Genomic DNA, 13,650 nt, shown 5'->3' on the forward strand with positions numbered 1-13,650 from the left:
CTGTTACATCTCCAGCTTTTTCCAGTTCTGATGAAGGGTCCCAGACCTGAAACGTTAACTCTGTTTCTCTCTCCACGGATGCTGCCTGGCCTGCCAAGTGCTTCCAGCATTTTCTGTTATTATTTCAGATTTCCAGCATATTTGCTATTGTATTTCTATTCATTTCTTGCTCCGCCAGTAATTCATCTATCTTGTTGCGAACACTTCGCGCGTTCAGATATAGTGCCGTCAGCTTTAACTTTTTAATGGGGGCCTGGTCAGCGACACCCACAGGCACCACCCCCCCGTCGTGAATGAATAACGCATTTTCAAGAATCTTCGATTGAGGGGGCAGAAACCCGCGCGCGTCGGTACCTGGGCGGAGAACCCGCAGAAGAAGCCAAACCAGAAGTGGACCATGGTGAAGGCGAAGTTCTTGTAGAAAAAGTAGCAGAGGAATTTGCACATGCGGAAGTAGGACCACCGCCCGTGGACCAGCAGCAGCCGCTGCAGGAACTTGAACTGGGAGAAGGAGTAGTCGGAGGCCAGGACCGCCTGGATCCCCTCCTGCCCGCTGATCCCCACTCCGATATGCGCAGCTGGAGAGAGAAGGAACGAGAGAAAAAAAAACGATTTGCAACAACTCAAGCAATGACTGTCTCCAACGAGCGAGAGTCTAACCACCACCTCTTGACATTGCCATCGCCGAATCCCCCACCATCAACATCCTGGGGGTCACCATTGACCAGAAACTTAACTGGACCAGCCACGTAAATACTGTGGCAACAAGAGCAGGTCAGAGGCTGGGTATTCTGCGGCGAGTGTCTCACCTCCTGACTCCCCAAAGCCTTTCCACCATCTACAAGGCACAAGGCAGGAGTGTGATGGAATACTCTCCACTTGCCTGGATGAGTGCAGCTCCGACAACACTCAAGAAGCTCGACACCATCCAGGACAAAGCAGCCCGCTTGATCGGCACCCCGTCCACCACCTTAAACAGTCACTCCCTCCACCACCGGCGCACCGTGGCTGCAGTGTGGACCATCTACAAGATGTACTGCAGCGACTCGCCAAGGCTTCTTCGGCAGCACCTCCTGAACCCGCGACGTGCCGCGGTACTGCGGGCCTTCCTCCCCTTATTAAAGGGGAGGGGGCAAGCGCAGCGCGACCCGGGGTCCAGCTGGGCCACCAGGGATCGGAGTGCTGGTAAAAGAGCCCGTCACTCGAGAGGAGAGCGAGACTGATGGATCGCAGCCGGCACTCCACGGGGGAGGCTTCACAGGCGGCCGGGGACGGCAACAGGGGCGGGGGTGCGGGGGGCAGGTGTTGGCACGCGGCCAGCAACAAAAATGGCCGCCCGGCAACTCCCCTTTAATTTGCGCCGCCCCGGTTGTACCTACAACCACCCCTGGCCCTGTTGGATACAGCTACCGAAGATCACGGTCAGGGTGCGAGCGAGGCTATAACGGGAGGCGCAAAACACAGAAGGCTGTGAAGGCAAGGTCACTGAATATATTTAACATAGAAGATAGGAGCAGGAGTCGGCCATTCGGCCCCTCGAGCCCGCTCCGCCATTCAATGAGATCATGGCTAATCATCCAAATTCAGTACCCTGTCCCTGCCTTCTCCCCATATCCCTTGATCCCTTTAGCCTTAAGAAATATATCTAACTCCTTCTTGAATATATTTAATGAATTGGCCTCAACTGCCTTGTGTGGTAGAGAATTCCACAGGTTCACCACTCTCTGGGTGAAGAAATTCCTCCTCATCTCAGTCCTAAATGGCTTACCCCTTATCCTTAGGCTGTGACCCCTGGTTCTGGACTCCCCGGCCATCGGGAACATCCTTCCTGCATCTAGTCTGTCTAGTCCTGTTAGAATTTTATAAGTTTCAATGGGATCCCCTCTCATTCTTCTAAACTCCAGCGAGTATAAGCCTAATCGACCCAATCTCTCCTCATACATCATTCCTGCCATCCCAGGTATCAGTCTGGTGAATCTTTGCTGCACTCTCTCCATGGCAAGAACACCCATGGAGGAGATAAACATCCATGGAGGAGATCGATAGATTTCTAGACACAAAAGGCATCAAGGGGTTTGGGGAGAGAGTGGGAATAGAGGCCCGACCAGTCCCCATCCACCACTACCCTCCTCCACCTGGCTGAACTTGTTCTCACATTGAACAACTTCTCCTTTAACTCCACTCATTTCCTCCAAATCAAAGGTGTTGCCATGGGTACCCGCATGGGTCCTAGCTATGCCTGCCTTTTCGTGGGCTATGTGGAACAATCTTTGTTCCAGTCCTACTCGGGTCCCCTCCCTCACCTCTTTTTCCGATACATTGATGACTGTATCGGTGCCGTTTCCTGCTCTCGTCCCGAACTTGACAATTTCATTCACTTTGCCTCCAATTTCCACCCTTCCCTCACCTTCACATGGTCCATCTCTGACTCTTCCCTTCCCTTCCTCGACTGCTCCGTCTCCATCTCTGGGGATAGGTTATCGACCAATATTCACTACAAGCCCACTGACTCCCACAGCTACCTGGACTACACTTCCTCCCACCCCGCTTCCTGTAAGGACTCTATTCCAATCTCCCAGTTTCTCCGTCTCCGCCGTATCTGCTCCGACGATGCCACCTTCCACACCAGTGCTTCAGACATGTCTTCCTTTTTCCGCAACCGAGGATTCCCCTCTACCGTGATTGACACTGCCCTCGACCGTGTCCGTTCTATCTCCCGCACTTCTGCCCTCACCACTGCCCCTCCCTCCCGGAACCACGATAGGGTTCCCCTTGTCCTCACCTTTCACCCCACCAGCCTCCACATTCAACGGATCATCCTCTGGCATTTCCGCTACCTCCAAAGTGATCCCACCACCAAACGTATCTGCCCCTCCCCTCCCCTTTCAGCATTCCGCAGGGACCGCTCCCTCCGAGACACCCTGGTCCACTCCTCTATCACCCCAAACAGCCCTTCCCCTTCGCCTGGCACCTTCCCGTGCAAGCGGAGGAGATGTAACACCTGCCCCTATACCTCCCCCCTTCCCACTGTCAAGGGCCCCAAACACCCCTTCCAGGTGAAACAGCGATTTACTTGTACTTCTCGCAATCTAGTATACTGTATTCACTGCTCACGATGTGGTCTCCTCTACATTGGGGAGACCAAACGCAGATTGGGTGACCGCTTTGCGGAACACCTCTGTTCAGTCCGTAAGGGTGACCCAGAGCTTCCGGTCGCCTGTCATTTTAATTCACCGCTCCATTCCCACTCGGACCTCACCGTCCTTGGCCTCTTGTGCTGTTCCACGGAAGCTCAACGTAAACTCGAGGAACAGCACCTCATCTTCCGATTAGGCACTCTGCAGCCTTCCGGACTCAATATCGAGTTCAACAATTTCAGATCATAACCTCGGCCCCTATTTCATTTTTTTGGGTAATTTTTCCACTCCTTTCCCCCCCCCCCCCCCAATTTCTTTTTGTTTCGCTCTCACACCTGGCAGCTATCCCTTGCCCTGCCAGTACACTTTACACCCAATCTCAGCCTATTACCATCCCGTCTAGCTTCTAACACCTTTTATTGTCTCTTTTTTACTTCTTTTGTTTCTTTTATTCTTTTGTCCGATCGCAGCCCTGCCTCCGATCTATCTTTTCTTTCCAGTTTTGAAGAAGGGTTCGACCCGAAACGTCAACTCAAATTTCTGTCCACGGATGTTGCCTGACCTGCTGAGTTTTTCCAGCATTTTCTGTTGTTATGTGGGAATATGGTATTGAGACAGAGGATCAGCCATGATCGTATTGAATGGCGGAGCAGGCTCGAGGGGCCGAATGGCCTACTCCTGCTTATCTATGTTTCTAAATCAACCGAACTTTCCCCCCCTAGAGTGCAAAAGCAAGGAAGTCATGCTAAACCTTTATACAACAGTGGTTCGGCCTCAACTGGAGTCTTGTGCCCAATTCTGGGCACCGCACTTTAGGAAGGATGTGAAGGCCTTAGAGAGGGTGCGGAGGAGATTTCCGAGGATGGTACCAGGGGATGAGGGACTTCAGTGACGTGGAGAGACTGGAGAAGCTGGGCATGTTCTCCTTAGAGCAGAGAAGGTTAAGAGGAGATTTAATCGAGGCGTTCAAAATCATGAAGGGTTTTGTTAGAATAGATCGGGAGAAACTGTTTCCAGTGGCAGGAGGGTCGGTAACCAGAGGACACAGATTGAAGATAATCGGCAAAAGGACCAGAGGGGGAGATGAGGAGAATGTTTTTTACGCAGCGAGTTGTGGTGATCTGGAACGCGCTGCCTGAAAGGGCGGTGGAAGCAGGTTCAATAGTGACTTTCAAAAGGGAATTGGAGAAATGCTTGAAGGGGAAAAATTCACAGGGCTGGGGGGAAAGAGCAGGGGGGAGTGGGACTAATTGGAGAGCTCTTTCAAAGAGCCGGCACAGGCACGATGGGCTGAATGGCCTCCTTCTATGACTCAATAGGCAGTACTCACTCTTTATCATGCTGACGTCATTAGCCCCGTCGCCTATCGCCAGGGTAACGGCCTTCTTGTACTTTTTCACCAACTCCACTACTTGGGCCTTCTGAAGGGGCGTAACCCGGCAACAGATGACGGCCTTGCACGCACAGGCTGTCTCCAAGAACTCGAGCTCCATGTCAGCCTCCAGGGCGTGGGCCTAACAGAACACAAAAACTATGGTACTTACACAGAATGTACAGCAAACAAACCCACCATTCGGCCCAACGAGTCTATGCCGGTGTTTCTGGTCCACACGACAACATCACCCCCACACTCACAGCCTGTCCCACTCTCAGATACCAGCTCCTCCATCACCCACACACAGCCTGTCCCACTCTCAGATACCAGCTCCTCCATCACCCTCACACAGCCTGTCCCACTCTCAGATACCAGCTCCTCCATCACCCACACACAGCCTGTCCCACTCTCAGATACCAGCTCCTCCATCACCCACACACACAGCCTGTCCCACTCTCAGATACCAGCTCCTCCATCACCCACACACAGCCTGTCCCACTCGCAGATACCAGCTCCTCCATCACCCACACACAGCCTGTCCCACTCTCAGATACCAGCTCCTCCATCACCCACACACACAGCCTGTCCCACTCTCAGATACCAGCTCCTCCATCACCCACACACAGCCTGTCCCACTCGCAGATACCAGCTCCCCCATCACCCACACACAGCCTGTCCCACTCTCAGATACCAGCTGCTCCATCACCCACACACACAGCCTGTCCCACTCTCAGATACCAGCTCCTCCATCACCCCCACACAGCCTGTCCCACTCTCAGATACCAGCTCCTCCATCACCCACACACACAGCCTGTCCCACTCTCAGATACCAGCTCCTCCATCACCCACACACAGCCTGTCCCACTCTCAGATACCAGCTCCTCCATCACCCACACACAGCCTGTCCCACTCTCAGATACCAGCTCCTCCATCACCCACACACAGCCTGTCCCACTCTCAGATACCAGCTCCTCCATCACCCCCACACACAGCCTGTCCCACTCTCAGATACCAGCTCCTCCATCACCCACACACAGCCTGTCCCACTCTCAGATACCAGCTCCTCCATCACCCACACACAGCCTGTCCGACTCTCAGATACCAGCTCCTCCATCACCCACACACAGCCTGTCCCACTCTCAGATACCAGCTCCTCCATCACCCACACACAGCCTGTCCCACTCTCAGATACCAGCTCCTCCATCACCCACACACACAGCCTGTCCCACTCACCGATACCAGCTCCTCCATCACCCACACACAGCCTGTCCCACTCTCAGATACCAGCTCCTCCATCACCCACACACAGCCTGTCCCACTCTCAGATACCAGCTCCTCCATCACCCACACACAGCCTGTCCCACTCTCAGATACCAGCTCCTCCATCACCCACACACACAGCCTGTCCCACTCTCCGATACCAGCTCCTCCATCACCCACACACAGCCTGTCCCACTCTCAGATACCAGCTCCTCCATCACCCACACACACAGCCTGCTCCTCCATCACCCCCACACAGCCTGTCCCACTCTCAGATACCAGCTCCTCCATCACTCATAGATGAAAGCAATGCAATGGAAAGGAAAGGTTTGCATTTATACGGCACCTTTCACAACCTCAGGATGTCCCAAAGCGCTTTACAGCCAATGAAGTCCTGTTGAAGTGTGGTCACTGTTGTAACGTAGGAAACGCGACAACCAATTTGTGCACAGCAAGCTCCCACAAACAGCACTCTGATAATGACCAGATCATTTGCTTTAGTGAAGTTGGTTAAGGGATAATTATTGGCCCCAGGACACCGGGGAGAACTCCCCCTGCTCTTCTTCCAATAGTGGCCACGGGATCTTTTACATCCACCTGAGAGGGCAGACGGGGCCTCGGTTTATCGTCCCACCTGAAAGACGGCCCCTCCGACAGTGCAACGCTCCCTCAGTACTGTCCCTCTGACGGTGCGGCGCTCCCTCAATACTGCCCCTCCGACAGTGTGGCACTCCCTCAGTGCTGCCCCTCCGACAGTGCGGCGCTCCCTCAGTACTGCCCCTCCGACAGTGCGGCGCTCCCTCAGTACTGCCCCTCCGACAGTGCGGCGCTCCCTCAGTACTGCCCCTCCGAAAGTGCAGCGCTCCCTCAGTACTGCCCATCTGACAATGCGGTGCTCCCTCAGTACTGCCCCTCTGACAATGCGGCGCTCCCTCAGTACCGCCCCTCCGACAGTGCGGCGCTCCCTCAGTACCGCCCCTCCGACAGTGCGGCGCTCGCTCTCTCAGTACTGCCCCTCCGACAGTGCGGCGCTCCCTCAGTACTGGCACCGGGAGTGTCGGCCTGGATTTTGGACGCAGGTCTCTGGAGCGGGACTCGAACCCATGACCTTCTGACTCGGAGGCGAGAGAGCGCCGCCCACTGAGCCACAGCTGACACTTTTGAAAGCATCGAGTGCCAGCAATGAATTTTGAGAGGTCCATGTACGGAAATCACTATAAGCTAGCGGCCAGGTACAAAAACTAATTAAAAAGGCTAATGGAATGTTGGTCTTTGTCTGGAGGGGGCTGGAATACAAAGGGGAGGCGGTGATGCTTCAGTTGTACCGAGCTCTGGTCAGACCCCCGCCTGGAGTAACTGGGTTCAGTTCTGGGCCCCGCCCCTCAGGAAGGAGATCTTGTCCTCGGAGGGGGAGCAGCGCAGATTCACCAGAATGATACCCGGGGGGCTAAAAGGGTTAAATTCCGAGGACAGGTTGCACAGACTGGGCTTGTATTCCCTCGAGTTTAGGAGATTAAGGGGTGATCTAATCGAGGTGTTGAAGATGATTAAAGGAGTTGATCGGGTAGAGAGAGAAACTATTTCCTCTGGTGGGGGGAGTCCAGAACAAGGGGGGGGCGTCACCTTAAAATTAGATTGCAAAATACTGCGGATGCTGGAAATCTGAGAGAACAACAGAAAATGCTGCAAACGCTCAGCAGGCCAGGCAGCATCCGTGGAGAGAGAAACAGAGTTAACGTTTCAGGTCTGGGACCCTTCATCAGAACTGGAAAAAGCTGGAGATGTAACAGATATTAAGCAGGTGCAGAGACAGGGCGGGGGGGTTAGGAGGGGAGGAAGGAATTGAAAGAACATCCTGTACTTTTGTAAGAGGCAGGAAAGATAAAATGTTGCAAATGGGAATGGCAAAAATCATACAGCATGAGAAATGGGGGCAGGGATTATTATCTGAAATTGTTGAACTCGATGTTGAGTCCGGCAGGCTGTAAAGTGCCCAATCGAAAGATGAGGTGCTGTTCCTCGAGCTTATGTTGAGCTTCATTGGAACAGTGTAATAGGCCGAGGACAGAGAGATCAGAGTGGGAGTGAAGTGGTGAATTAAAGTGACAGGCGACCGGAAGCTCAGGGTCACCCTTACGGACTGAACGGAGGTGTTCCGCAAAGCGGTCACCCAATCTGCGTTTGGTCTCCCCAATGTAGAGGAGACCGCATCGTGAGCAGCGAATACAGTATACTAGATTGCGATACATTGATGACTGTATCGGTGCCGTTTCCTGCTCTCGTCCCGAACTTGACAATTTCATTCACTTTGCCTCCAATTTCCACCCTTCCCTCACCTTCACATGGTCCATCTCTGACTCTTCCCTTCCCTTCCTCGACTGCTCCGTCTCCATCTCTGGGGATAGGTTATCGACCAATATTCACTACAAGCCCACCGACTCCCACAGCTACCTGGACGACACTTCCTCCCACCCCGCTTCCTGTAAGGACTCTATTCCATTCTCCCAGTTTCTCCGTCTCCGCCGCGTCTGTTCCGACGATGCCACCTTCCATACTAGTGCTTCTGACATGTCTTCCTTTTTCCTCAACCGAGGATTCCCCTCTACCGTGGTTGACACGGCCCTTGACCGTGTCCGTTCCATTTCCCGCACTTCTGCTCTCACCCCTGCCCCTCCCGGAACCACAATAGGGTTCCCCTTGTCCTCACCTTTCACCCCACCAGCCTCCACATTCAACGGATCATCCTCCGCCACTTCCGCCACCTCCAACGTGATCCCATCACCAAACACATCTTCCCCTCACCTCCCCTTTCAGCATTCCGAAGGGACCGCTCCCTCCGCGACACCCTGGTCCACTCCTCAATCACCCCCAACAGCCCTGCTCCTTCACCTGGCACCTTCCCGTGCAAGCGCAGGAGATGCAACACCTGCCCTTTTACCTCCTCCCTTCCCACTGTCCAGGGCCCCAAACACCCCTTCCAGGTGAAACAGCGATTGACTTGTACTTCTTGCAATCTAGTATACTGTATTTGCTGCTCACGATGTGGTCTCCTCTACACTGGGGAGACCAAACGCAGATTGGGTGGCCGCTTTGCGGAACACCTCCGTTCAGTCCGTAAGGGTGACCCTGAGCTTCCGGTCGCCTGTCACTTTAATTCACCGCTTCACTCCCACTCTGATCTCTCTGTCCTCGGCCTATTGCATTGTTCCAATGAAGCTCAACGTAAGCTCGAGGAACAGCACCTCATCTTTCGATTGGGCACTTTACAGCCTTCCGGACTCAACATCGAGTTCAACAATTTCAGATAATAATCCCTGCCCCCATTTCTCATGCTGTATGATTTCTGCCATTTCCATTTACAACATTTTATCTTTCCTGCCTCTTACAAAAGTACAGGGTGTTCTTTCAATTCCTTCCTCCCCTCCTAACACCCCCCACCCCTCCCGTCTCTGCACCTGCTTACTATCTGCTCCATCTCCAGCTTTTTCCAGTTCTGACGAAGGGTCCCAGACCTGAAACGTTAACTCTGTTTCTCTCTCCACGGATGCTGCCTGGCCTGCCGAGTATTTCCAGCATTTTCTGCTGTTATCGCCTTAAAATTAGAGCCCGGCCGTTCAGGGGTGATGTCAGGAAGCACTTCTTCACACAAAGGCTGGTGGAAATCTGGAACACTCTCCCCCCCCCCCCCCCCCCCAAAAAGCTGTCGAGGCTGGGGGGCAATTGGAGCTTTCAAAACTGGGACTGAAAGATTTTTGTTGGGTAAGGGGATCGAGGGATAGGGAACCAAGGCGGGGAGATGGAGTTAAGTATATTCAAGGCTGAGATGGAGAGATTTTTGGACTCTAGGGGAATCACGGGATGGGGGGAGCAGGCAGGAAAGTGGAGTTGAGGTCGATGATCAGCCATGATCTTATCGAATGGCGGAGCAGGCTCGAGGGGCCGAATGGCCTATCCCTGCTCCTATGTCTTTTGACTCCCAACTTATATTCTTTCCCTCCCTAAACCTCTCCGCCTCTCTCTCCTCCTTTAAGACGCTCCTTAAAACCGACCTCTTTGACCAAGCTTTTGGTCACCGGTCCTAATATCTCCTTATGTGGCTCGGTGTCAAATCGTGTCTGACTTACGCTCCTCTGAAGCACCTTGGGACGTTTTACTATGTTAAAGGTGCTGTATAAATGCAAGATGTTATTGTCTGACTCGATGGCAGGTTCTCTCCAGAGCACCGATGCCAGCTCAACCCTTACCAGGCTGTGCCCATTGATGACGAGGGCGTACTCCCCGGGCACCACCTCCAGGACAGAGGTAAGGTTTGGCGAGGGCAGCTTCTCCGAGTAGCTGTAACCATTCTCCATGGATTTGCAGGCGTCGATCATCTTCTCCCGAGCCCTCCTGAAAGCAACAGCAAAGAATGGGACACTGGGAATGCTGGCGTTCAGATGCACCGAGCTCCTGCCTGGGCAGTTTGCTTCCTTTCCCCCAAATGGTGTTGCAGCAGAGGGGGGGGGGGGGGGGCGGGGGGGAGGAAGACGGGACACCGGTCTCCTGGACCTGAAGCCCTGACTCCTGCTGATCTCCTGGACCTGAAGCCCAGACTCCTGCTGATCTCCTAGACCTGAAGCCCTGACTCCTGCTGATCTCCTGGACCTGAAACCCTGACTCCAGCTGATCTCCTGGACCTGAAGCCCTGACTCCTGCTGATCTCCGAGACCTGAAGCCCTGACTCCTGCTGATCTCCTGGACCTGAAACCCTGACTCCTGCTGATCTCCTAGACCTGAAGCCCTGACTCCTGCTGATCTCCTGGACCTGAAGCCCCGACTCCTGCTGATCTCCTGGACCTGAAGCCCTGACTCCTGCTGATCTCCTGGACCTGAAACCCTGACTCCTGCTGATCTCCTAGACCTGAAGCCCAGACTCCTGCTGATCTCCGAGACCTGAAGCCCTGACTCCTGCTGATCTCCTGGACCTGAAGCCCTGACTCCTGCTGATCTCCTGGACCTGAAACCCTGACTCCTGCTGATCTCCTAGACCTGAAGCCCAGACTCCTGCTGGTCTCCTGGACCTGAAGCCCCGACTCCTGCTGATCTCCTGGACCTGAAGCCCCAACTCCTGCTGATCTCTGAAGCCCTGACTCCTGCTGATCTCCTGGACCTGAAGCCCTGACTCCTGCTGATCTCCTGGACCTGAAGCCCAGACTCCTGCTGATCTCCTGGACCTGAAACCCTGACTCCTGCTGATCTCCTAGACCTGAAGCCCTGACTCCTGCTGATCTCCTAGACCTGAAGCCCTGACTCCTGCTGATCTCCTAGACCTGAAGCCCTGACTCCTGCTGATCTCCTGGACCTGAAGCCCTGACTCCTGCTGATCTCCTGGACCTGAAGCCCTGACTCCTGCTGGTCTCCTGGACCTGAAGCCCCGACTCCTGCTGATCTCCTCGACCTGAAGCCCTGACTCCTGCTGATCTCCTGGACCTGAAGCCCTGACTCCTGCTGATCTCCTAGACCTGAAGCCCTGACTCCTGCTGGTCTCCTGGACCTGAAGCCCTGACTCCTGCTGGTCTCCTGGACCTGAAGCCCCAACTCCTGCTGATCTCCTGGACCTGAAGCCCTGACTCCTGCTGATCTCCTGGACATGAAGCCCTGACTCCTGCTGGTCTCCTAGACCTGAAGCCCAGACTCCTGCTGATCTCCTAGACCTGAAGCCCTGACTCCTGCTATCTCCTGGACCTGAAGCCCAGACTCCTGCTGATCTCCGAGACCTGAAGCCCTGACTCCTGCTGATCTCCTGGACCTGAAGCCCTGACTCCTGCTGATCTCCTGGACCTGAAGCCCAGACTTCTGCTGATCTCCGAGACCTGAAGCCCTGACTCCTGCTGGTCTCCTGGAACTGAAGCCCTGACTCCTGCTGATCTCCTGGACCTGAAGCCCTGACTCCTGCTGGTCTCCTGGAGCTGAAGCCCTGACTCCTGCTGATCTCCTGGACCTGAAGCCCTGACTCCTGCTGGTCTCCTAGACCTGAAGCCCTGACTCCTGCTGGTCTCCTAGACCTGAAGCCCTGACTCCTGCTGGTCTCCTAGACCTGAAGCCCTGACTCCTGCTGGTCTCCTAGACCTGAAGCCCTGACTCCTGCTGATCTCCTGGACCTGAAGCCCTGACTCCTGCTGGTCTCCTAGACCTGAAGCCCTGACTCCTGCTGGTCTCCTGGACCTGAAGCCCTGACTCCTGCTGATCTCCTAGACCTGAAGCCCTGACTCCTGCTGATCTCCTGGACCTGAAGCCCTGACTCCTGCTGATCTTCTAGACCTGAAGCCCTGACTCCTGCTGATCTCCTGGACCTGAAGCCCTGACTCCTGCTGATCTCCTGGACCTGAAACCCTAACTCCTGCTGGTCACCTGGACCTGAAGCCCAGACTCCTGCTGATCTCCGAGACCTGAAGCCCTGACTCCTGCTGATCTCCTGGACCTGAAGCCCTGACTCCTGCTGATCTCCTGGACCTGAAGCCCAGACTTCTGCTGATCTCCGAGACCTGAAGCCCTGACTCCTGCTGATCTCCTGGACCTGAAGCCCTGACTCCTGCTGGTCTCCTGGACCTGAAGCCCTGACTCCTGCTGATCTCCTAGACCTGAAGCCCTGACTCCTGCTGATCTCCTGGACCTGAAGCCCTGACTCCTGCTGATCTCCTAGACCTGAAGCCCTGACTCCTGCTGATCTCCTGGACCTGAAGCCCTGACTCCTGCTGATCTCCTGGACCTGAAACCCTAACTCCTGCTGGTCACCTGGACCTGAAGCCCAGACTCCTGCTGATCTCCGACACCTGAAGCCCTGACTCCTGCTGATCTCCTGGACCTGAAGCCCTGACTCCTGCTGATCTCCTGGACCTGAAGCCCAGACTACTGCTGATCTCCGAGACCTGAAGCCCTGACTCCTGCTGGTCTCCTGGACCTGAAGCCCTGACTCCTGCTGGTCTCCTGGACCTGAAGCCCTGACTCCTGCTGGTCTCCTGGACCTGAAGCCCTGACTCCTGCTGGTCTCCTAGACCTGAAGCCCTGACTCCTGCTGGTCTCCTAGACCTGAAGCCCTGATTCCTGCTGGTCTCCTAGACCTGAAGCCCTGACTCCTGCTGATCTCCTAGACCTGAAGCCCTGACTCCTGCTGGTCTCCTAGACCTGAAGCCCTGACTCCTGCTGATCTCCTGGACCTGAAGCCCTGACTCCTGCTGATCTCCTGGACCTGAAGCCCTGACTCCTGCTGATCTCCTGGACCTGAAGCCCTGACTCCTGCTGATCTCCTGGACCTGGATCCTTAGCTCTTGATGTTCTCCGATCTGACGTCCTAACTTCTGCTGGGGTCAGACCTGAAGCCCTGCGTTCTGCTGGTGTCCCATTACGTCCTGCCTTATACCGGTCTCCTGGACCTCATGCTGGTCTGGAACTGAAGCCCTGACTCCAGCTGGTCTCCTATCGGATGTTCTAACTCCTGCTGGTCTCCTAGACCAGAATTCCTGACTCCTGCTGATCTCCTATCTGAAGTACTGAACAACCGCTCCCGACTCCTTGGTTTAGCGCCCGATCCCGGTCGCCCGTTCGCTCCGGAAGGACGGCGCAGTGACTTACCCCAGCTCCTCTCGGACCTCGTGCACGGTGTGACCCATCAACATGAACACCTCCGTCAGATCGTCAGTTAGCATCTTACAGGAGTAACCGATATTGACCGCCGTCTCTGTGGGGGGAGAACCGAACAGTTACACCCGGGTTAGATACAGAGTAAAGCTCCCTCTACACTGTCCCATCAAACACTCCCGGGGCAGGTACAACACGGGTTAGATACAGAGTAAAGCTCCCTCTACACTGTCCCATCAAACACTCCCGGGGCAGGTACAA

General features: G+C 54.8%; 1 protein-coding gene across 1 annotated transcript in view; it reads right to left on the reverse strand.

Annotated features, from left to right (window-relative positions):
* Nucleotides 1–13,650, reverse strand: part of LOC147086571 (phospholipid-transporting ATPase ID-like) — a 112,442-nt gene that overhangs the window by 15,629 nt on the left and 83,163 nt on the right. The window contains exons 19-22 of the mRNA XM_085978273.1: nt 13,384–13,489; nt 10,017–10,161; nt 4,468–4,651; nt 355–578 (exon numbers count right to left, since the gene is read on the reverse strand). Coding sequence (XP_085834399.1) covers nt 355–578; nt 4,468–4,651; nt 10,017–10,161; nt 13,384–13,489 — 659 coding nt within the window. The remainder of the gene's footprint in view (nt 1–354; nt 579–4,467; nt 4,652–10,016; nt 10,162–13,383; nt 13,490–13,650) is intronic.

The sequence above is a fragment of the Somniosus microcephalus genome, unplaced genomic scaffold (assembly GCF_052327205.1).
Source record: "Somniosus microcephalus isolate GS21.2 unplaced genomic scaffold, FLI_Smic_1.0 unresolved_chr7, whole genome shotgun sequence".
In the NCBI taxonomy this organism is placed as follows: domain Eukaryota; kingdom Metazoa; phylum Chordata; class Chondrichthyes; order Squaliformes; family Somniosidae; genus Somniosus; species Somniosus microcephalus.